Source organism: Elephantulus edwardii, unplaced genomic scaffold (genome assembly GCF_000299155.1).
Source record: "Elephantulus edwardii isolate Elephantulus edwardi_28Jun2011 unplaced genomic scaffold, EleEdw1.0 scaffold00237, whole genome shotgun sequence".
Taxonomy (NCBI): domain Eukaryota; kingdom Metazoa; phylum Chordata; class Mammalia; order Macroscelidea; family Macroscelididae; genus Elephantulus; species Elephantulus edwardii.
Genome location: NW_006399987.1, coordinates 4,062,821 through 4,084,634, shown reverse-complemented (window position 1 = coordinate 4,084,634; position 21,814 = coordinate 4,062,821). Strand labels below are relative to the sequence as shown.

The window sequence follows — 21,814 nt, the reverse complement described above, 5'->3', positions numbered from 1 at the left end:
TAGAGAGGTCCCTAACAGCAGACTTTCCCATCGCAATATGTTTTTTTATTTCCTGGCTGCTGGTGCCAAGAGTGTTGACCATGGGACCAAGCAAACTGAAGCTGTGAACAATCTCAGTCTCTTCGCCCTCCATCCTGATGCTACCGATTGGTCCAGTGGTGAGAATCTTTGTCTTCTTGACATTGAGCCTCAGTCCATACTGAAGGCTGCAGTCTTTGACCCTCTGCAGCAAGTGCATGAGGTCCTCCTCAGTTTCGGCAAGCAGGGTTGTGTCATCTGCATAACGCAGATTGTTAATAGCTCTTCCACCAATACTGACGCCATAACCCTATGTAACCTTGGTCATATAGAAAGTAAATAAAGGGTCTTCTGTAGGATGAAACTGCCTTAGGTGATATTGAAATGGTGATTGCTGCTTGGTATTTTTGTTGAAAACAATGTGTTGAGCTAATGAGGTGTGTAGTTGGAGTAGACTTGCTCTGTGTAAGTTTCTCTAGGGTTTGGGTGCTGAGTGAAGTGATTAGTGAAGTGAATAGTAGGATTTACCATTTAAGAAGTGTAGGAAATTCGCTCAGTGGGGGGAGTATGATTGACTTGAGAAAGGTGGTGCCAGTGGGGGTTAGCTATGACCTTACCAGCTGTGGAGGTGGTCAGGATGACTGTATAAGGTTTGTCTTCGCATGGTTGGAGAGGCTTGGTTGCACGTTTCCTGATGAGAATGGCATCTCCTAAAGTGACTTCAGTGGCTTGGTCTAGACTTTTATATGAGGGTCTGGGTATGTAACGGTCTGCGTGTTTTTAGAGTAATTGTTAAAGGAGAGAGTGATATGATGTTAAAAGAAGGGGTTTGGTGGGTAAGTTATGATTAACAGAAACGATTGTGCATACATTAGTTCGAAGGAGCTTAGAAAGGATGGTGAGCAGAGTGTTGCTTGGATACAGGCTAAGGCAATAGGAAGTAAGTTAACCTAAGACCTGCAAAACTCGACAGTTTAGTAAGATGAGATTTTAATAAGACCATTTGTGCGCTCTACTTTGACTGAAGACTGGGGGTGATATGGTATGTACAACTTCCAGCAGCTACTTAAACTAACTAGAGGATTCCTGCTGGGTGACTCTGGAGACCAAGCTAGGACCATTGCCTGATTGTAGAAGTACGGAGGTTAAACTTGGGGGTGATATGCTGGAGTAGGGCCTCAGAGACTTTATTTGCTGTCTCTCACCTGGTGGGGAAGGCTTCAGCCCATCTGGAGAAAGTATCTACTATACTTAGGAGATACCTATATTTCTTGTGGGTTGGCATATATGTGAAATCAACTTGCCAATCCTGTCTAGGCATGTGGCCTTGGAGTTGATATGTGGGGTGGTGGGCCGGATATTTTCTTGAGTGTTTACTAGTTTACAAATAAGGCATCTGTCCTGTATGGATTTAACAGTCTAGAGTTAAGTAAGGGGAATGAAATAGAATTTGGAGGAATTTTAAAAAGAGCTTTGGCTTTTATATGTAGGGACTGATGCACTTGTGTTACAATATTTGCTTCTTGTCCTTGAGGCAAAACTGCTTTGCCATTTACCATGATTTATTTACTGGGGATTAGGCAGTTTTTATTCTGGAGGAGAGACTGTTTTTCTTCCATAGTGTATTTTGGATGGAGATCTGGAATGTTGAAAAACAGAATAGGGAGGCCTGTTGCAAGGCTAAAGATTTTGCTATATGGTCTGCTTTGTTGTTTCCCTTGGTGATAAGGGAGGAATCTGACTTGTGTCCCTTGCAGAGGATTATAGCGACCTGTTTGGGCAGTTGAAGAGTTTTTAACAGGAGAATGATCACTTTGCCATTAACTATATGTAAACTTTTTGTTGTTATAAAGCTTCGCTTTTTCTTTTTTTTGTAACAGTGTAGCAGTGAGTGACTAAAACGGCATGTTTAGAATCTGTGTAAATGTTAACAGTCAGGTTTCTCGTTAGGGCAATAAGCTTGGCTTTTTGTGAGTTCGTGCTTTTGGGAAGTTTTGCTACTTTTTACACTTTGTTTGTGGATACTACAGTATAGGCTGCCTGATGGTAACTTTCAGAAGTTATACAAACAGAGTATGGTCTGGATTTGGGATGGGTTGGTCAGATAGAAGTAAAGATTTAGTAGGATGGCTGGATTAAAGGACGATGATGGAGAGAGGCAAATATGAGGATTTTTGAGGAAAAGTAGGTAGAGTTCCTGTATCTGCTTAGGAGGAAGTAAGAATAGAAAACTATGTGAAAGCAGATTTGGAAGCTTATGGCATGAGAAGGCCTGCAGGGAGCTTCTCAAGGTAAGTTTTAGTGCTTTTTAGTGAGGAGAGCTGCAGCTGCTAGAGCTTGTAAGCAAGGTCGTGACACCAAGCTGTTTCGATAGGTCTGCAAAGGAGGTAAAGGTGAGTTTAAGGGGCTGAGCTAAAACACTAGTTTTTTATCAATACTTTAGTTTTTTATCAGTGAATAGGTGGAAAGTTTTAGAGGAATTTGGTAAAGTAAGGGGTGGGGACTGTAGACGGAAGTATTAGAGCTTGAGAAAGTCTCTTTTAACTATATGAGGTGAATTTAGGGGCTTTGTGGGGTGGCTTGTGCTGCATTATGAAGGGGTTTTGCTAGTAAGGAAAAGTTAGGAATTCAGTGTCTAAGGAAGCTGAAAAAGTTGAGCAAAGAGAGGATTTTATCAGCAGTCTGAGGTGTTTGGAGGCTTTCAGTAGCTCTGCACTGATTGGCTATTAACCTTTTAGTGGTGTGCAGTCAATTGAAAGCCAAGATGATATTGACTATGAGGAGAGACAGTTGGGCCTTCGAAGGGGATACCCTGTATACCTTGGAGGTCAAGAAGTTAAGAAGTTGAGCAGTGTGAGTTTGTGAAAGTTTGTAGGAGGTACTGTACAATAAGAGGTTATCAACATATTGCAGAAGAACACTAGGAGATGAGAAGCTTATGGTAAGTAGGCGAGTAATAAGGGGTTTTAGATTTTTTTCAGTGTTGTGCAGAGACAAGGAATTGGGGTCTAGCAGGAAAAGGGGAGGAGTTTTTCAGAGAAATGAAAACAGGTTGGTAGTGAGAAGTTACAGATGAGGTGGAAAGATCTTATATCACAGGGTTGACAACACCTGGTGATAAAGGTAGTGTAGGAGGGGACTTGGAGGGAAAGAGTGTTGAGAGAGAGAGAACTAAAGGCTGGTCTGGTGAACTAGGTTCATTTAACTTTCTGTGAAAACACAGTTTTAAGTTTAGACATAAGGTCCCAACTTAGCAGCAGAGTTGGACATGTGGGGATAATTAGAAAAGAATGGATGCATATTTGTTTGTTGAGGTTAATAAGGAGAGGTTGAGTGGTAATAGGCTTGGAGGGACCTGGGTGGGGAAAACAGAACATGAGAAGGAAGGGAGTACTGAACAGGTACCTCTTGTGTCAGCTAGAAAGGAAACTGGCTTACCTGGTATCTGAAAGGTTACCTTGGGAGCTCAGCAGGAGTGATGAGGGTCTTTAAACCTCAGTGTTCAATGTTCAAATGTTCAAGCCAATGTTGAATCTTCAGTGTTCAGTGGCCATTGCCTAAGAGCTCAGCAAGGGTGGGAACTGGGTCCAGTGAAGGGGCTTCTCTACAGGGGCTTGATACTGAAGAGGAGGCTGTCCTCCAATGGCCCGGTGTCCCACAGATAGGACAAGGCTGTGTTATCAGGCTCTGGCTTGGAGGGTGAGCAAGTACCCAGAGGTAAGGAGCAGGTGTTTTTCCACTTGTCACTGCTGCTGCAAAGCAGTTACATTTGCAGATTCGCTTCGTGTTCGGAATGGGTGTTTGTGATTAAATTTTTGTTTTTCCTCTGTTCCTCTCGGGCATTAGAATCGAATGGGTATTTGGAGGCAGTTTCCACCTTTTTCTGTATGCTGCTGGGTGGTGGTGAGAACTCGCTGTTCATTTTTTTATTTTCCTTTGCTCTGGGAGCTTTTTGTGAGTGGGAATAGAGGAGGGGCTTGCTTGAGCTGACATGTAAACAGGGAAGGAGGAATAGAGAGGCTTTAGTGAATTTACCTTTGTGTTTTTGTTTGGGGCTGCTGATGTGATTAGAGGAGGCAGGTGATGTTTTTTTTGTAGGTCAGGGTTGGAAAAGGAAGAGAGTGGCATTTTAGTTGCAGAAAACTTTCTTCTGAATGGGCTGGGGATAGAGGAGAGGAAAGTGGGAGGGGCTGGGTCTGAGTGGCAATTGGAAAGGGCTTTCTGTGGTGAGGTGACATTTGTATATGACTGAGTTAGGAAAACAGAAGCCGTAAGGAGTGCTCTGTGGGGTCAAAGGTGAGTAAGTTCATAGCAGTTTTTGACAGAGGCATGGAAAGCTGTAGTTTTATTAATGTGAATGGGACTTTTAATGTTTGTAACTGTCAAAGAGGACATAGGAGGGACTCCTTGGAGGAGTGGAGTAAGAATGCCTGAGTCTGGATTGTTTGGACTAGAAGAGGGCTGGGCAACTGGAGAACAAAGAGGTTTAGCATGGTGGGATAGGAATGGCTGAGTCTAGATTGATCAGAAAGGGATTCCGATTCCATTTGGGCTGGATTCACATTGGGCTCCCAAAGAGTTGCTGGGGAGTGGGAAGGGAAGGCTGGGAAAGAGAGAGTGATACAGGAATGAAACAAAAGAAAGTTTCTTTAAGTCCACTGGCAGAAATTGTCAAGATGCGGAACTAAAGGTTCTATTCTTAGGCTACGGAGAATCTTTACTTAGCTGGTATTGTGGCTGCTTGGTTACAGAAAAAAAGATCAGTTTTTTGAGGCAGAGGTCTTTAGCTAGACTTCAGTGTGAGAGATTCGAGAGAAGGTAGTTTAGAAGACTGTCCCTTGAGAGTGTAGACATTGACTACCCATGGTGCTCAGGTCTGTGGGTGAGGCAACCGCAGTTTCAGAGCATCCTCTGGATACTGTGTCTCAGGAGCTCTCAGGAGCAGAGAGAGGCTATAGAGAGCACGAGCGTCCTTGGCATAATCTTAGCCTGGGGGAAATGCCTGGCATTTCTGGTTGAACTTTTGACGTGGATAAGCAGAAGTTCAATGGAACGAATCTGGCAGGATTCCCATGGGAGTTCAGAATGTCCGGAAGGCTTGGAAAGCCTGGAATGGAGCCTTGTAATGGAGGCATAAAATGCCTGGAAGTTAATTGGGTCTAGCTTTAGGAGCCTGTAGGAAAAGGGGAGGGAGAATACAGAGATCAAGGGCAGAGATCGGTCAGCAGCTGCACACACAGAACAAGGGAGAAGGAGAGCAGTGGGACTCTATATTACCATTCAAGCATCTCAACGCTGCAAGGGCTGGTTCAGGAGAGAGTAAGGTGCACCGGCACTTGCCTTAAGATGGGGGCACAATACCTAAACTCATCTCCTGGCTTTCGGCACCATATGTTGAGTTAACAGGTTTAAGGAAGGGATCAGAAAGAACGAGAGAAAGCTTAATGCAGCTTTATAATAAGGGGGGAATAGGGGAGCTCCCGGGTGAGGTCCCTCATTCTGGAGATGCACAATGGGGAAGTCACATCTTGAACTTTTTGGGGAGGGCTTTTATAACAGAGTCTTTAGGAAAGGAGAGGAGGTACATTCCACTTTGATTTAGGTGGTTTGCTTGCTAGCCCAGCCAGGCAGCCAAGGCAGTTCGCTCTTCTTATCAGTGACGAGCAAGGCCATCAGCATTTGAATCCTGAATTCTTCATTCTTCCCTTTGGTCCCTTTGTCCAGACTTAACACACACTCCTTGGATAGCAATTTAAGGCTAATAAGTTCCTTAACAGAGATTAGGAAAGGTGGTAGATGTCTACTACACCTTCCCCAGCTCAGAGATCCTGAGCTCTCAGGGTCAAATGTAAAAATTATCAGAAAGGTCTCTGGCTTGCAGCCCCATCCAATCTAACCACAGGATGGATGAATTTCAAGGTCTCAAAATTTTTAAATTTCAAACAATAGGAAATGTTTGGTCACTAGAGTTTCAAGATGATGGTAGGTCTTTTTACTTCCTGCAAGCCTCACTGCTTATCCTTGTTGTGTTTATATGGTGGAGTCTAAAACCCCTCACAACTGACCCTCCACATATTTTTGGGCTATAAATCACATAGGAGGATATCCACAAGGAGATACCATCTTACCCCAGCAGCAGTGGCAAAGTTTCGCAGTGCAGCAAGTAATAAATGTTGGAGAGGATGTGGTGAGATAGGAACTCTTTCCCCCCCCCCTTTTTAAAATTGAGATTTAAATGAAAGTTTATTGAAGGGTTGTATTTCCATTCATTAATTGTTGCACATTTTCCTCCCTGCCCACCCTCCACCCAGTTCATTTTTCTCTTTGAAAAAAATTCATTGTTGTACAATCCCTTCCCCAGTCCAGTTTACTATGCAGCTCTTATTCGAGACTGTTGTCACACAGTTAATATCTAATCATATATTCCTTTTAAGCAGTTTTTCCCCCTCATCTGTTACATTGTTGGTGGGTTTGTAAAATGGCACAACCACTCTGGAAGGCAGTTTGATGTTTCCTCAAAAAGCAGAACATAGACATTCCATATGACCAAGATATTCCACTGCTTGGCATATGGAATATACCTTGCAAAAATGAGGCATAAACAGATACTTGTACGCCAATGTTAATAGCAACATTATTCACCAGAGCAAGAACATGGAAACAGCCCAAATTCCCAACCACATGAAATGGATTGAGATGTTATGGTATATTCACACAGTGGGATACAGTGCAGCACGCAGGAGCAATGATTTTGTAAATTACCACTGAACGTGGGAGGGACTAGAGAGTATTATGCTAAGTGAACTAACTCAGAGTCGTAAAGATAAATACTGTAACAGACCATTATTATAGAACAAGTACAAGGATCCAAGGGGGTGGAGGCCTTAACTATAGGGTCGCACAATTAGACGGATGGCAGGAGGGATGGGTCAAGGAAAGGGAAAAGATCTGGTGTGAAAAACAATGTATACCAACTTTATGAACTTTCTAAGTAAACCAGCATAAAATTAAAAAAAAAAAAATTGAAAAAGAAAATACAACATAACAAGACTTTTGGGATGCATCTAAGGCAGTCTTCAGGGGCCGGTTCACAGCAATAGGCACACACATGAAAATTGAAGAAACAAGCAAAATTAATGATAAAATTCAACACCTTCATCAAATAGAAAAATAACAATCTAACCCCACAGCCATTAGAAGAAAGAAAATTATAAGAATAAGAGCTGAAGTCAACGTGATAGAAAACAGAAAAATCATTGAAACCCTCAACAAAATGAGGAGCTGGTTTTTCAAAAGGGTCAATAATACTGACAAACCATTAGCAAACTTAACAAAAGAAGACAGGAAAAGACACTAATAACTTGATTAATTTATGGTAGAGGTGACATCACAACTGAACAAGAGGAAATTAAATTGATAATATTATGAAAAGTTCTAACAAGTTTTTTTGGGTTTTTTTGGTCAAGTCTTTGAAGTTTATTGTGTATACTATCTTATTGTCTGCATATAGCAACAGATTTACCACCTCTTTCACAATTAGGATGCCTCTTCCTTCTTTCTGTTATTATATTGCCCTAGCAAGTACTTTCAATACAACACTGAATAGTAATGGTGATGGTTAGAGGTAACTTGTGGTTGCTGTGATGCTAAACACATGTGCCAAATGCGATAATGGTTTCCCATGGTGGACAGTGGTGGAGTTTCCTGATTAAAACAAGCTTGGAAGCAGGAGTGGCATCCACTTCCGAAATGGCTTACACTTAACAATAATAACAACGGCAACATAGAGAGAGCTACATTGGCCTAGTGGACAGAAAGTTATGCTACCAAGCCCAAGGTGGGTGATTTTAATCTGCCGCCCTCGGGCCTGGTTTAGATTGTTTTTTGTCAAACATTCTTCTGGGTGGTATAGCACTGGTCTGTGCATTGCTGTACGGAGGTAACTCGTGGTTTCTGTGATGCCAAACACTGTGACACTGATGTGCCAAATGCGATAAAGGTCACCCATGGTGGATAGAGTTTGGTGGAGCTTTCCAATTAAAACAAGCTTGGAAGCAGGCATGGCATCCACTTCCAAAATGGCTTGCCTCCAGAAACTCTATGAACAGTTTTCAGGTCTTTCGTTCATAGGGTTGCTATGAGTCATTTACAACTCTACTGCACTTAACACCACCACCACCACCACCACAATGGTGATGGTGGACATCCTTGACTAGTTCCTGTTCGCAAAAGTCTTTCTCCATTGATAATAATGTTGGCTCTTGGTTTTGTATATATATTTTTCACTTTGTTAAGGAAATTCCCTTTTATTCCTATTTTGTTAAATATTCTAATCAGGAAGAAGTGTTAGATTTTTATCAAAGGCCTTTTCTACATTAACTGATAGAATCAGGTGGTTCTTGTTCTTTCCTTGCTTACAGACAAAGAAATTGAGACCTAGAGAGAAGAGTCAGTAACAAGAGTTAATGAGATATTGTCAAGTGTCTAATATCTGTGTAACATAAAAATATATAATCTGTTCTTCCTTATTACTATTTTTGGACTCTGTCATCTGCCGTCTAAGATCAGTGCTCTGTTCTAGGTCATCCAGGCACTACAGGAGGGTGTAATTCTGCACGGCCTACTCACCCTAAGTCTATCATGTCCCTGTTCTGTATGTAACTCAGTGGAACAAGACCTTCTAAGAGTCTCATGACCATCATCTGTGTCATAAGCCTTCTTTCTGTACACAGCAAAGATAGATTTTGTCCATGAGATGAGTTCTGTGGATGTGTATTAGAGATGGGAGAGTTAAAACTTCCATGATAATTTTGAACTAAAGACTATTTTTAAAAGTGAGGTTTAAAAAGGAAAGTGAAATTTAAAAGGAAATTAAGTGCAACCATAAAACGTGGCGTGAGTTGACTGTGTAAGGGTTTGCTATTTTGGTATTCTTAAGGAATTGATTTATTAATTTTGCTTGTAAAACTAATGTAAGAAACTTTATAGTTAATTATAAGATAAGAAAAAAGCATATAGAAAAACTGTCATAATTCCACTCTCCAAAATGACCATCATTAACATTTGGTACGACTTATTTCTGAGCATATGGGTCTTTCTGTAACTTTTTACAACATAGTAACCACACAGCACAAACTATTTTGTACATTGCTTATATGTCTCTGAAGAAAGGCCTGTCCACTTACTTCTGAAAAGTCATAGACATTGAAATCCCTAAAGAGAACAGCTCTAATCTGAGATGTCATGAGTTAAAATTAATTCAGTGGCAACTACTTTGGGGTTATTTGAATTTTTTCACTTAGTGTGGTATATAGAGGTCATTGCTTATGTTACTTCTTTTTCTCTTATTCTGTCATTTAGATTTTTTTTCTAAGTTACAATATTCTTACCATTACCTTCTGAGACATTTAGACGTTCAATCTATTTCCATCCTACACATTATAATAAACATTATTATAGGAAGTTATCTCCATGCCAATATTCTTAGGTTAAAGTCTCAAGATGTAAATCGTACGGTAAAATGTTGTAAATAATTTAAGGCTTTCACTGTTGTTAGCTGTTGTTGAGTCGACTAACTTGTTGTTCTAAACTATATTTTATATGCTAAAGTCTGTTTTTGTAGCCACTGTGTATTTTAGTGCCTTCTAACCTAGGAGTCTTATCTTCTAACATTTTATCGGATAATATTCTGTTACTATCCACAGGATTTCTTACTAGTTAATTTTTGAAAGTAGATCACCAGGCCTTTCTTCCTAGCTTTAGTCTGAAAGCTTTGCTAAAATCTGTCCACCTGAGAGAGTCTTCTAGTATTTTGATGCCTTCCAACATGATTGCATTGTAGTAATATACAAGTCATTACAAGACAACAAACTGGCAGGATTTTGCTGCATATTATTAAATCATTCTCTACCAAAACTTGAACAAGCTGTTTAGCTTCTGAATCAGAGTAAAGTTGGCACTTAAGGTTGGCGTATGCCCACTCACATCAATCACTTGGATCCACAGGAGTGGGAGTGGAAGGAATACAACAACAGAGAAACAGGCTGAGCTTGGACATGTGCTTTCCGCACTGCCTGCATGGCATACGCAGATGCATGAATGAAAAGGGAAGGACTGTTGGCTTGAGGAGCCAAGGGAATCGTGAGGACCCCTGACCTATGGATTAGACTTGGCCCCAGGTAGGAGCTAGGGCTCAGTGAGGAGACCAGGAGATCTGGAAGACAGAGAGAAGTGAGGACGCCTGAGTGTGTACGGCTGATGTTCCCTTAAACTTAGCCATAGATGGTTCAGGATGGGTGTACCAGAACGCAACCAGATAAAAAGAAGATGACCCAAGCTGTGAATGAGGGTTGATTGCTGTAAACTTTCTTGCTCTAGACTGGTCAACGCTTATAAATGCAGATGCTCAAAGTTTCCAAGCTGAACAGAGGATCCTTCAACAAAAGAGGCATGCTTGTTTCCTCAGAGTACTATCTGATGGGGATGGGAAAATCAGCATAGGTTATGAAAAGTGGAATTTTGGGGGATGAAGCATGACATGGCTGGCTTACACACTTTCACAAAAGTAGTGGTTAGTGTGATGATTGTAAGGGGGGTGGGGAAAGGTGCAATATAAATGAATGAAATACAATGTAAATGAAGGACTACAGGGAACACAATGTACATGCATGAAACAATGTATATGAACAATAAAAATATTAACTTAAAAAACTGTTCCAATATGTAAGATCCTTTTGCACTCTAATATGTGATTCTATTTCCCTCTGTTACGATTCAAAGTATTATTTTTGCCATCCTATAATTATTTTCTTTTATATAGATATCTAATTTCTTTGTTATTAAATTTGCCTTTCTAATTTTATTTGTGTCTATGAACTATCATTTTACTTCTTTTGTAATTTTCTACAAGGATAATTTTCTTTTCCAATAGAGATGCGGAAACTCCTTCAATATTGTTCTCTATAGTTGATAATTGTTTCTAAGTTTTTTATGGCTGTATAAATTTTACATTCATTTATAAATCATACACTAAAATTGTCATTGTTGTTGTTGAATACCTTCAAGACAGAACATACCCGTACCTGACCCTCCAGCAAGTTTTCAGAGGCAGTTAATTGCACTGGAGGAGATCGCCTGACCGTCTCTCAGTACTCAGCTCCTGGATTCAAACTGCGTTTGTTTGGGATTGCAATTCAGGTTTTTACCACTAGGCCACCTGAGCTTTCAATAATGAATGTAGGTATTCACATTTACTTCTTTTCCTTTGATTAGAGTGAGATAAATATATATTTATGTTTAATTTTACTGTTTTTTAATGTCATTATAAAACTTAACCCTTGCATTCTCGCAGAATTTATTTCACTGGGGGAGGAAAGTTGACAATTAGCTCTATATCTTTTTCCAAATAATTAATTTTTCAACAATAATCTATTGACTAATCACTCTCCACAGATTTCAAAGATAAAGAATGTTTTATCATTAATCTTTTAAAATATTTACAAATAAAATTTCTGGATTTTCTATTTTTTCATATGTTGTTGTTGTTGTGTACCGTCGAGTTGGAACCAACCCATAGCTGATCCTCCAGCAGGTTTTCAGAGGCAGTTAATCACACGGGAGGAAATTGCCCGTCCTTCTACCATGGAGCAGCTGGTGGATTAGAACTGCATGTCTTCGGGATTGCAGCGCAGCTTCTTCTCACTAGGCCATCAGACCTCCCTTTTCATATATTATATTGCTATTTTTCATCAGTAATACAGTATTTCAGGTTGTTGTTGTTGTTATGTGCCGTCGAGTCGTTTGCGACTCATAGCGACCCTATGTACAACAGCCCTAAACCCTGCTCTATCCTGTGCCAATCGCACTGCCTATGACACACGCATCCCGATTACCCCAGTCTCTGAATCAATCCACCTCATAGAGGGCCTTCCCCTCTTGTGCCGTCCCTCCACCCTCCCAAGCATGATGTCCCTCTCCTTGCAACATGCCCAAAGTATGTCATACAAAGCCCCAGAATCCTTGCCTCCAAGGAGTAGCTTGGTTTAACCCTCTCCAGGATGAATCTGTTTGTTTTCTTGGCAGTCCATGGTACTCTCAATACTCTTCTCCAGCGCCACAACTCAAAGGCATCAATTCTCCTTCTATCCTCCCTAGTCATTGTCCAACTTTCTGATGCATAACAAGTGATTGCGAAGAGCATGGCCTGTATCAGGCGCCCCTTAGTCTCCAGAGACACACCGTTGCTCTTGAGTACTTTAGAGAGGTCATTAACAGCAGACTTTCCCATCGCAATACGTTTTTTGACTTCCTGGTTATTTCAGGTAGCATTGTGTAATGATTGTTTTCCAGACATACTGCAGAACCAGATGTCTTCATTTTCCTGAGAATTCCCACATCAAGTGTGTGTATGTCTTTAGATTGTTTATCTCAAAAAGATAAGAGAAACTTGTTTTTCCTTGTTCTAGAGATGCAGCTGTAACTCAGATTGATTTTTTTCCAACTAGCCAAAAGATTAGTCATCATATGAAAAAACGAAGTTTTAAGCCTCATGGCATATATTCAACCTGAACCTCACTGAACATCCCAGCCACATGTCTGACATTTCTTGACCTTCTATCTTCATTAGTACTTTATTCTATCCATGACACTCTCATGTCCTTTGAACTCAGTATATTCTGCAAAGCAGCTAAAAATTGCCTTACCACAAAGGATTGTAGAGCTTCTTGTAGAATAAAATAATTACTATTGTTATTTTATGATTTTGCCTCATATCTAGCTCTTTCTACACTGTATCTTTATAACTTGTGTAGTCTTGTTACCTTTACATTACCTGAGAGTAGAAACTCCACTTTATAACTCCCTGTCACGCTGACCCCAGTTAAGCCTCAGCCTGCTTTCACCAAAAGTGCTCATTCTAAATAAAGAATAATTGCTATTAAAAAACTACCACCACTACCACCAAACCTACCTTTCAAAGGCCTGCAGTACACCTTGCACACAATACTTTGTCAGTGTTTACTATCTGAATTAGTTCCTTTTCTGTTGCAGACCGAGGGTAAAGTATGTAATAATGAGACAGACAACCAGGAATAAGATAAAACAGAGAGTGTAAAGACAGGGGGCCAGCAGTTTCATCGATTGAAGGACCTCAAGCCACGCCTCTCTGTGTATTTATTGAGAACCAGGAGAAGCAAATCATAAAGAGAATTCCCTTGTAAATGAAGCGGAATTTTTCTCTATTGTCAACATAATGCTTTTAGCTCAGAAGGAAAGTATTTCACATGTATTAACACTCCCTCCCTCTGTAGGGGGTCCCTAGCTGTCTGTTGTCTGCAGGAAACAGCTCATTTTCTGTCATATGTCACAAGAGAAATCCTAACTTATAAATTTGTAGTTCCTTCAATTCCTGAACAAGCATATGGTTTTTCATATAATATTTGGTATGAAATTTGTCTTTCCATACTTTTCCGTTTCTGTTTGTTTGTTGTTGTGGTGTTTTTTTTTTTTTTTTCATTTCAGAACAGGCTCCTTGGGTACCTTGTGGTCCTTGCCACCTTTGTGACTTCATGCAATGCCTATTGCTATACAATACCCTTCGAGACAGTTTCAGGCAAATCAGCTGTCGGTAAGTCTTGGTTTTTTAATAGCAGCCATGACTGTTGACTTTGAATCACATGAGAAGAAGGGCTTGGAACATTTTGGAATCATATCAATATTTGGGTCATATTTAAGACAAGGTAAAGAAGAATCTCTGGGTAGTATCTACATGTTTAAAACCTCCTAGTTGACTCTCATGCTTGGAAGGGTGAACAGACAGTGCAGGAGAGGGAGACCCCAGAAGAAATGGGTTGATAGTGTAACTGGGATGGTGGGAGTTGGTGTGTCAGAATTAGTGAGACTGGCTCAGAACAGGGAAGGGTTCAGAACTGCTGTACAAAGTGTCACTATGCATCGCAGATGACTCAGTAACATTCTCTGGCAGATTTGGAAGCAGGGATGGCATCCACTTCCTAAACAACATGCTTCCTATAACTCTATAAAATTTTATAAATGTTGATGGTTGTAGAGGGGCTTCAGGCCTTTTGTTCACAGGGTCACTATGAGTCGTGCTTGACTCGAAGACAATTAACAATAACAACAACAACAGCTGACTCTCATGTAAAGTCCATGAAACCTATGCGACAGTTTTTCTCTGTTCTGAAGGGTCATTTTGAGTCGTAATCTCTTAAAGACACACAATAACCATGTGGCCTCAGGTAATGGTAATGTACTTCAATCATCAAGGATCACTTTTGGGTGAACTTTTTTATTCACTTGAGTGAGAGCTTTTTCTCAGGTCCAAAAAGAGGCAAAGAATTTATTTTAAATGGGTTATCTCAGTCCATAAAATTAAAATTAAAATCTTGAAATTAAATAAAATTAAAATAATCTTAAAATGAAATAATATACTCTTCCTTATTACCATTTCTTGATGCCATATCCCCAGTGAGATTCTGGTTTTATTATTTTAGGACAAGGTGCAGGTAAAAATTTTGTTTTGTTCTGAATAGCTGTTTTTAAATAGCACACATTCAGAGCCAGAATTGAGAAGCAGGTTCCAAAATGGGTGGAAGTGGAGAAATAAAATGTTTATCAAGAGATAACTCATCAGGGAAAAACAAAACCCAAACACCACACAACAAACATGTCCTCAAATTCCTCATAAACTTTAAATACAACTTTATTATAGAGGTTAATGTTGTTAGTTGCTGTTAAGTAAACTCTGACTGATAGCAAACCTAAGAGCAAGGCATCTGAACCTTGTTCTATCCTCAGCTTCTCTGATACACTCGAGCGTATTGTTACAGTCACTGTGCCAATCCACCTCATTGAAAGTCTTAATATTTTGCTGATTCTCCACATTTTCAAGCATGATGTCCTTTCCAAGATCTCCTGTTTCCTAACAAAGTGCCCAAGAGATGATGAGACAAATCTATTAGGACTGCAGAGCCCTTTCCTTCCTCTCCCAGAATGGCTACTGAGAGAATCCGATCACAGGAAACAACAGTTGTGCTTTTTCTCTCTGTCAAACTACCCTACTCCCCTTTTCCCAGGAATAGTTATCTGAGATCCCAGCCCACTTCCCTGTCTTGAAGGAAGCATCTGTAAGCATCCCCTTCCCCAAGTCCCTTATAAAAAATATATAAAACCCTTCTCTAACTTCTAATGGGGGCTGGTCTTCTGCTTGAGAACCAGCCCGGCAGTTTCTCCTCAATAAACTGTCTTTCTTGGCCTGAACTGAGTTCTGTCCTTCCTTGGCAACCTTACGAAATCATACTAATCCTTGCTTTTACAGAAGAGGACTCTTTTTTCCTTGAATTGTCAGTTTTGAAAGAAAAATCTAGAAGAATATAGCCATGCTCTAAGAAAAAGAAAAAAAGAACACATGCATCACTTAGGTTGTGCTGGGATATAGCCATGGGTGAACACAGAAAAACTTTTTTTTAAAAATGTTGTTGTTGTTGTTATGTGCCGTTGAGTCGTTTGCGACTCATAGCGACCCTATGTACAACAGCCCTAAACCGTGCTCTATCCTGAGCCAATCTCATTGCCTTTGACACACCCATCCTGATTACCCCAGTCACTGAATCAATCCACCTCATAGAGGGTCTTCCCCTCCTGCGCTGTCCCTCTACTCTACCCAGCATGATGTCCCTCTCTAAAGACCTGTCTCTCCTTGCAACATGTCCAAAGTATGTCAGATGAAGCCCCAGAATCCTTGCCTCCAAGGCAAGGTTTTCTTAATGTAGTCTTTACAATTCACATGTGTTCCTTTTGGGGATAGGTTCAAGTGGCAGGGGATGATCTTAATATCTCAACAAACCTAGTTACCAGTGTATGGAGTCCACTAAAGATGCTTTATCTATCATTTCAGAATGCAAGGATGACAATGGAGTTATTCACCCTATATACACAGTATGGAAAACAGATTCTTGTGAGCGATGTTCTTGCTGGGAGGATGGAATTAGTTGTTGTAGCATGTGAGTACCTGGTTACGTACCTAACTGTTGTGGGGCTGCTCTCTGAGAATCAGTTCTTTACTCCTTTATAATGTTGTCCCTCAGAGGATCTCGTTGTTAGTCCATCTTCTTTAAAGTTGCTTTCGAATCTTTAGAAATGCCTTTATTATTGTTGTTATGTACCATCAAGTCAGAACCAACCTAAAGCTGATCCTCTAACAGATTTTCAGAGGAAGTAAATTGCACAAGAGGAGATTTCTCATCTTTTTCCTGCAGGGCAGCTGGTGGATTCGAACCACATGCCTTCATGTCAGTTTGGCAGCATAGCTCTTTGCTACTAAGCCCCCGGAGTGGTACCTTTATCAGATAAAGGATCTCTAATGACACAGTGCTTTGCCCACTGCATTGCTCGCTGAAAAGGTCATAAATTAAAACCCACCACGCACTCTGCTGGTGAGAAAGGAGTAGTCAGTCTCCTCTGTAAATAGTTCCAGCCTTGTAAACTCAATGGAGGGTTGCTGTGGACCAGAAATCATTCAACAGTACTGCTTTACATTCTGATGGATAGATGAAGGCAGGAAATCTTTACTCTCTAATGTACCCAACGAAGCAAAACAAAATACCATAAGTGAGTATCTTTAAAGAACAGAAATTTACAGTGTCATAGTTTGGGGAGGCTGAAAGTCAAACTTAAGGCTTTGAAACTAGGGAACAGTCCTTTGTCAGTAACCCCCAGAGTTTCTTGGCTTCTGTTTTGCTGAGTTGTGGTGCTGGAGAAGAGTATTGAATATATGTTGGACCACCAGGAAAACAAATAAGTCTGTCTTAGGGTGAAAGCATGTTTTTCCTTCGAGGCAAGGATTTTGAAGCTCCCTCTCACATACTTTGGGTTCATGGCCAAGAGGGACCTGTCCTGGAAGAAAGGACATCATGCTTGGAAGAGTGGAGGGACAGCATAGGAGAGGAAGATCTCACAGGAGATGGATTAAGACAGTATCTAGGGCAATGTCAGAGTCACTAACACTGGCTCAGGACAGGGCAGGGTTAAGAGCTATTGTATATACAGGTGACTCAATGGCATATGACAACAGCATATGTTCTGTCCTTTTTATGGGACACCACTTAAGAGTCATTAGATCTTAGACCATCCCAGCTCTTGTATGGTCTCATTAACATAATAAAAGAAAATCCCTATTTTCACATTTATAGGTACAGAGGTTATGCCATTCACATATACTGGAGACAGGCACCATTCAATATGTGGCATCATCAAGTGGCTTAAGGACCTTGTAAAAGTTGCCCAATTCTTTCTTTCAGCCATTTGGGTAATTTGCAAGAATAGGAACGACTCTGAGAGAAGTTAAAAGAATTGACTTTGAAGCTTAAGGAATTTTCTGTAACTTCATTTGCCCTGTAAACATTATGTTGCATCATTGTATAAGATATTCACTGGTTTTACATTCTTCACATGTATAATGTAGTGAAGTTTATTACATTCTTCATTATCAAACATTTCACTTTTCCCAAAATATTCCTCTTCCATTACCATAAAGTCATTGTTCCCAATGGAAACATTTCCTTAGCTCTGCCTATCACCTCTGGTAACCACTGATAGTTGTTAGTGGTGTCCACTTCCAAAACAACATGCTTCTGGAAACTCTATGAATTTTGATAAATGTCAATAGTTGCAGAGGGGCTTCAGGACTTTTGTTCATAGAGTCGCTATGAGTTGTGCTAGACTCGAAGGCAGTCAACAACAATGTAGACATGACACAGGTAATATTTCTCTACTATTAAAAACTCCCAGAGCAAATCTCTGAGGATTGGCAGGTGAGGGAGGTGACAGACTGTGGTGAGGTCAGGGATAATGGTGTTCATACACGCCTACCCTAGTTTTTAGCCATGTGGGAAGACTAGTCTGGAATTGTCATGTCTTTGTCTTTACAAAGCAGTTGGGGTTAGGTACGAGAGTTTTATATGACATCCTCAATTTTAAGCGTGGTACTAAAAAACAAAGACTGAAGAAAATTCCCCATAGCAGTCAAATAATCATATTTGTGGATCTGTGTGAATGCTTCTTGTGCTCACAGCTTTCTTGGAATGGATTTAGAAGGGTTTGTAATGTGGGGACCATGACCCCACCCAAACCTGTGCAAACTTAGTTCTGTCTCCGTTACCTCTTCTTTCAACTAGACTCAGGATTGGCACTAGTACCTCTGAAGAAGTATCTTCATGGTTATCATTTAAATTTACATGTTTTCTTTACCAAGAATATTAATATATCTTCTTTAGTTAAAATGGTAACTTTAAAAAACAAACAAACAAAACAAAACCCAACCAGAACAAAATAAGACTTAAACAAACATTGTCAAAAAAGGGTACTAGGGATGGTAATTTCTGTGTAAATGTTGAGTCAAAACCAATCTTACTGCTGTGGAGTTCATTCCTACTCATGGCATCCTCATGTCTTGCAGAGGCGTGCTTTCCATAGAGTTTCTTAGCTGCAGTTTTTAAAGAAGCAGATTGCTTGGCCCCTGTATCCATGGTACCACTGAGTGGATGCTAATTGTCAGCCTTTGTATTAGCAGCTGATTGCAAGAGCTGGGGCCACCTAGGGGCTTTAAACTTTGGGAAGAGGAGTTATAATCTGGCCTTTAAAGAAACAACAAATCCCAAAAATTGCATACATGGGAGGTGGTCTCTCTTGTTTTCATCAACTTTTCTCTGGGTTCAATGGCCTCTAATTAGAAAGATATAGCTCTTGGGTACACCAGCTACTTCTCATTGTTTACTGCTGGCTGTTCCTAACTGAAGCATGAGGAAAACCAGGCTGGAACAGGGTGACTTCCCATTACATTCCAATCTGGCTCTGAGCCTATTAAAACTCATCAATTCCCTTGGTGTGTCAAGGATGGAACTTGAAAATCATATGAGGGATAGTTCTTAAAACTTTATAGTGTTACCATGCAGTTTTTACCCAGGCTTCACCCCCCTCACCAGGTTAAAACATTCCAGATAAGAGATACTAGAGAGGAAGCTATCCAGACTACTGAGGAATCACAGTGTACAGCAATTTCAGTGGCCCTTAGGAGAACTAACTTTAGAGCACAGAGGGTGGGGGGTTGAGGGATCCTTAGAAAGGCCAGTTTTATTATACAGCATGAGGTCTTTAGAATGGTCATTGTTGGTCTTGCTCAAAACAGTCCCAGTATAGGCTGAGACCTTGTTAGAGCACTAGGCAGAAAGGAAAAGCAAAGAGACAGGGGATAAAAAGCAAAGACACATTTATTAGTAAAGGTACAACCCAAAGGAATGGAAAGGGCCTTCCTCACGATAAAAGGGAGTAATGGAGGAGACAGCTTGTTACTGAGGTGAGGTCATATATATGGCTTCCTGGTGTGTCTGCCATGTGGCTAGACTCTGGGCTAGTAAGGTGTCATCATGGAGAGTTCAAAGTTTGGTGGGTGGTTCTTATTCCAGTCCACTGTTCTTTGGTGTCACTGATGCACATAAAACACTAATTAGGTTACTTCCATTGGTAAGAAGCCTTTACCATGGATACTCATGTTTTACCAGGCGTGAGCTTCTCCCCTCCCTATGTTTTTTCGGTATTTGTTTCAATATTTTTTTTGCCCTGCAACTCCTTATTTCTGCCTGATTTCAACACCAACAATAATACAGACGGTTCTGAGTTTCCTAGAGGCAGTATTTTATAGCTGCTAGTCAACTACTGTCCTTAAGTTGGTGCTGGACAGATGTTGTTAAGTGCTGTTGAGCTGTAGGCCACTAATAGCAACCCTAAGAATGAAAGACCTGAACCTGAACACTTATATAACTTACACCCTTTCTCCAGGCTCATAGGGTTTCCAGAGGCAAGCTATTTCATAAGTGGATTCCACTCGTGCTTCCAAGCTTGTTTTAATCAGGGAGCTCCACTACTGTCCTTAATTTGTGCTGGACAGATTGTTGTTTTGTTGTTGTTATGTGCCGTCGAGTCGTTTGCGACTCATAGCAACCCTATGTACAACAGCCCTAAACCGTGCTCTATCCTGTGCCAATCTCATTGCCTCGGACACACCCATCCCGATTACCCCAGTCATGGAATCAATCCACCCCATAGAGGGTCTTCCCCTCCTGTGCTGTCCCTCCACTCTACCCAGCATGATGTCCCTCTCTAAAGACCTGTCTCTCCTTACAACATGTCCAAAGTATGTCAGATGAAGCCCCAGAATCCTTGCCTCCAAGGAGCAGCCTGGTTTAATCCTCTCTACAATGAATCTGTTTGTTTTCTTGGCAGTCCATGGTACATTCAATACTCTTCTCCAGCACCACAGCTCAAAGGCGTCCATTCTCCCTCTATCCTCCCTAGTCATTGTCCAACTCTCTGATGCATAACAAGTGATTGCAAAAACCATGACCTGTATCAGGCGGACCTTAGTCTCCAGAGAGACACTGTTGTTCTTGAGTATTTTGGAGAGGTCCCTAACCGCAGATTTTCCCATCGCTGGACAGATAGGGCTCTCTAAACTTGATGAACAAGACCACAGCCAGCTGGAGGAGATGTGCCTCTGTACCAGCTTGGCTTTGGAGAGACTGGTCATTTTTTCCTTTCTAATAACTTCTCTTGTCTAAATAACAGTGTTTCTTCACCCATGGGTTACTATCCAGACAACTGCAAGTTAATCTTTCACTGGGAGAACTGCAGCTACACTGTACTGGAGAATGACAACCGACGTGAGAACTGTGATGATGATCGTTGGATAAAGTAGTATGCTTCTAGTGCACTCAGACTTCCAGTCTGAGGGGGACCTGCATGCTGCCAAGTGGTCTTCATTCTCTTATGGCCTTCAAATGTCTAGCATTGTCTACCTATCAATACAGATTGATAATTTTATCAATCAATTAAAAAGTCTTTTGCAAACACTTGGTTGTGCGTGTACTTTTAATTGTATATGGACTAATAAAGGGTGGCAAGAAGTTGCATTGCTAATGCAAAGGCATGCAATTTGAATTCACCAGCTGCTCCATGGAAGAAAGAGGGGAAATCTCTTCTCAGGCTCTGAAAACTCACGGGAGATGATCAAATAGGAGTCAGTTCTTACTTGAAATTACTTAGCAACAACAACAGAAATATATTGCACACTACGTTGTTGTTGTTGTTGTTGTTCTGTGCCGTTGAGTCGTTTGCAACTCATAGCGACCCTATGTACTTTGTCACTCGCATTGCCTCTGACACACCCGTCCCGATTACCCCAGTCACTGAATCAATCCACCTCATGGAGGGTCTTCCCCTCCTGCACTGTCCCTCCACCCTACTAAGCATGATGTCCCTCTTCAAGGACCTGTCCCTCCTTACAACATGTCCAAAGTATGTCAGATGAAGCCCCAGAATCCTAGCCTCCAAGGAGTAGCCTGGTTTAACCCTCTCCAGGATGAATCTGTTTGTTTTCTATCCTCCCTAGTCATTGTCCAACTTTCTGATGCATAACAAGTGATTGCAAAGACCTATAAAGCTTGCAAATATTTAAAGAAAAAAAAATACTAATTAATATTAAAGTTTTTCTCTATATCCAAATCACATGCACCCTATGCAAGAAACCAGTGTGGATTGTGCTTGCTTGTCATGTCTATGTTTTGCTGTCTTGGGTTCTAAGATTATCTCTCCTTTTTTTTTTATTTTCCACACATTTTACTTTTTCCCCCTTTCCTTTTTTTTTTTAAAATTGTTTACTTACAAAATTTGTATACATTGTGTTTTATACTATTCTTTATTCAAATTGTGTTTTATACAAACATTC

At 40.7% G+C, this 21,814-nt stretch overlaps 1 protein-coding gene across 1 annotated transcript; it reads left to right on the top strand.

Annotated features, from left to right (window-relative positions):
* Positions 1 to 2,280: 2,280 nt before the first annotated feature.
* Positions 2,281 to 20,785, top strand: LOC102866973 (beta-microseminoprotein-like). The gene is made up of 5 exons (XM_006898861.1): positions 2,281 to 2,309; positions 2,393 to 2,411; positions 13,537 to 13,642; positions 15,932 to 16,037; positions 20,656 to 20,785. The coding sequence occupies exons 1-5, from the start codon at positions 2,281 to 2,283 to the stop codon at positions 20,783 to 20,785; spliced, it is 390 nt and encodes a 129-aa protein (XP_006898923.1).
* The last annotated feature ends 1,029 nt before the right edge of the window (positions 20,786 to 21,814 follow it).

Excerpts from the sequence above, each read along its gene's own strand:
- LOC102866973 (XM_006898861.1), top strand. The coding sequence starts at position 2,281 with ATGAGAAGGCCTGCAGGGAGCTTCTCAAG. Across the intron at positions 13,643-15,931 it reads TTCAGGCAAATCAGCTGTCG|AATGCAAGGATGACAATGGA; the intron begins GTAAGTCTTGGT and ends CTATCATTTCAG. Across the intron at positions 16,038-20,655 it reads GGAATTAGTTGTTGTAGCAT|TGTTTCTTCACCCATGGGTT; the intron begins GTGAGTACCTGG and ends TCTAAATAACAG.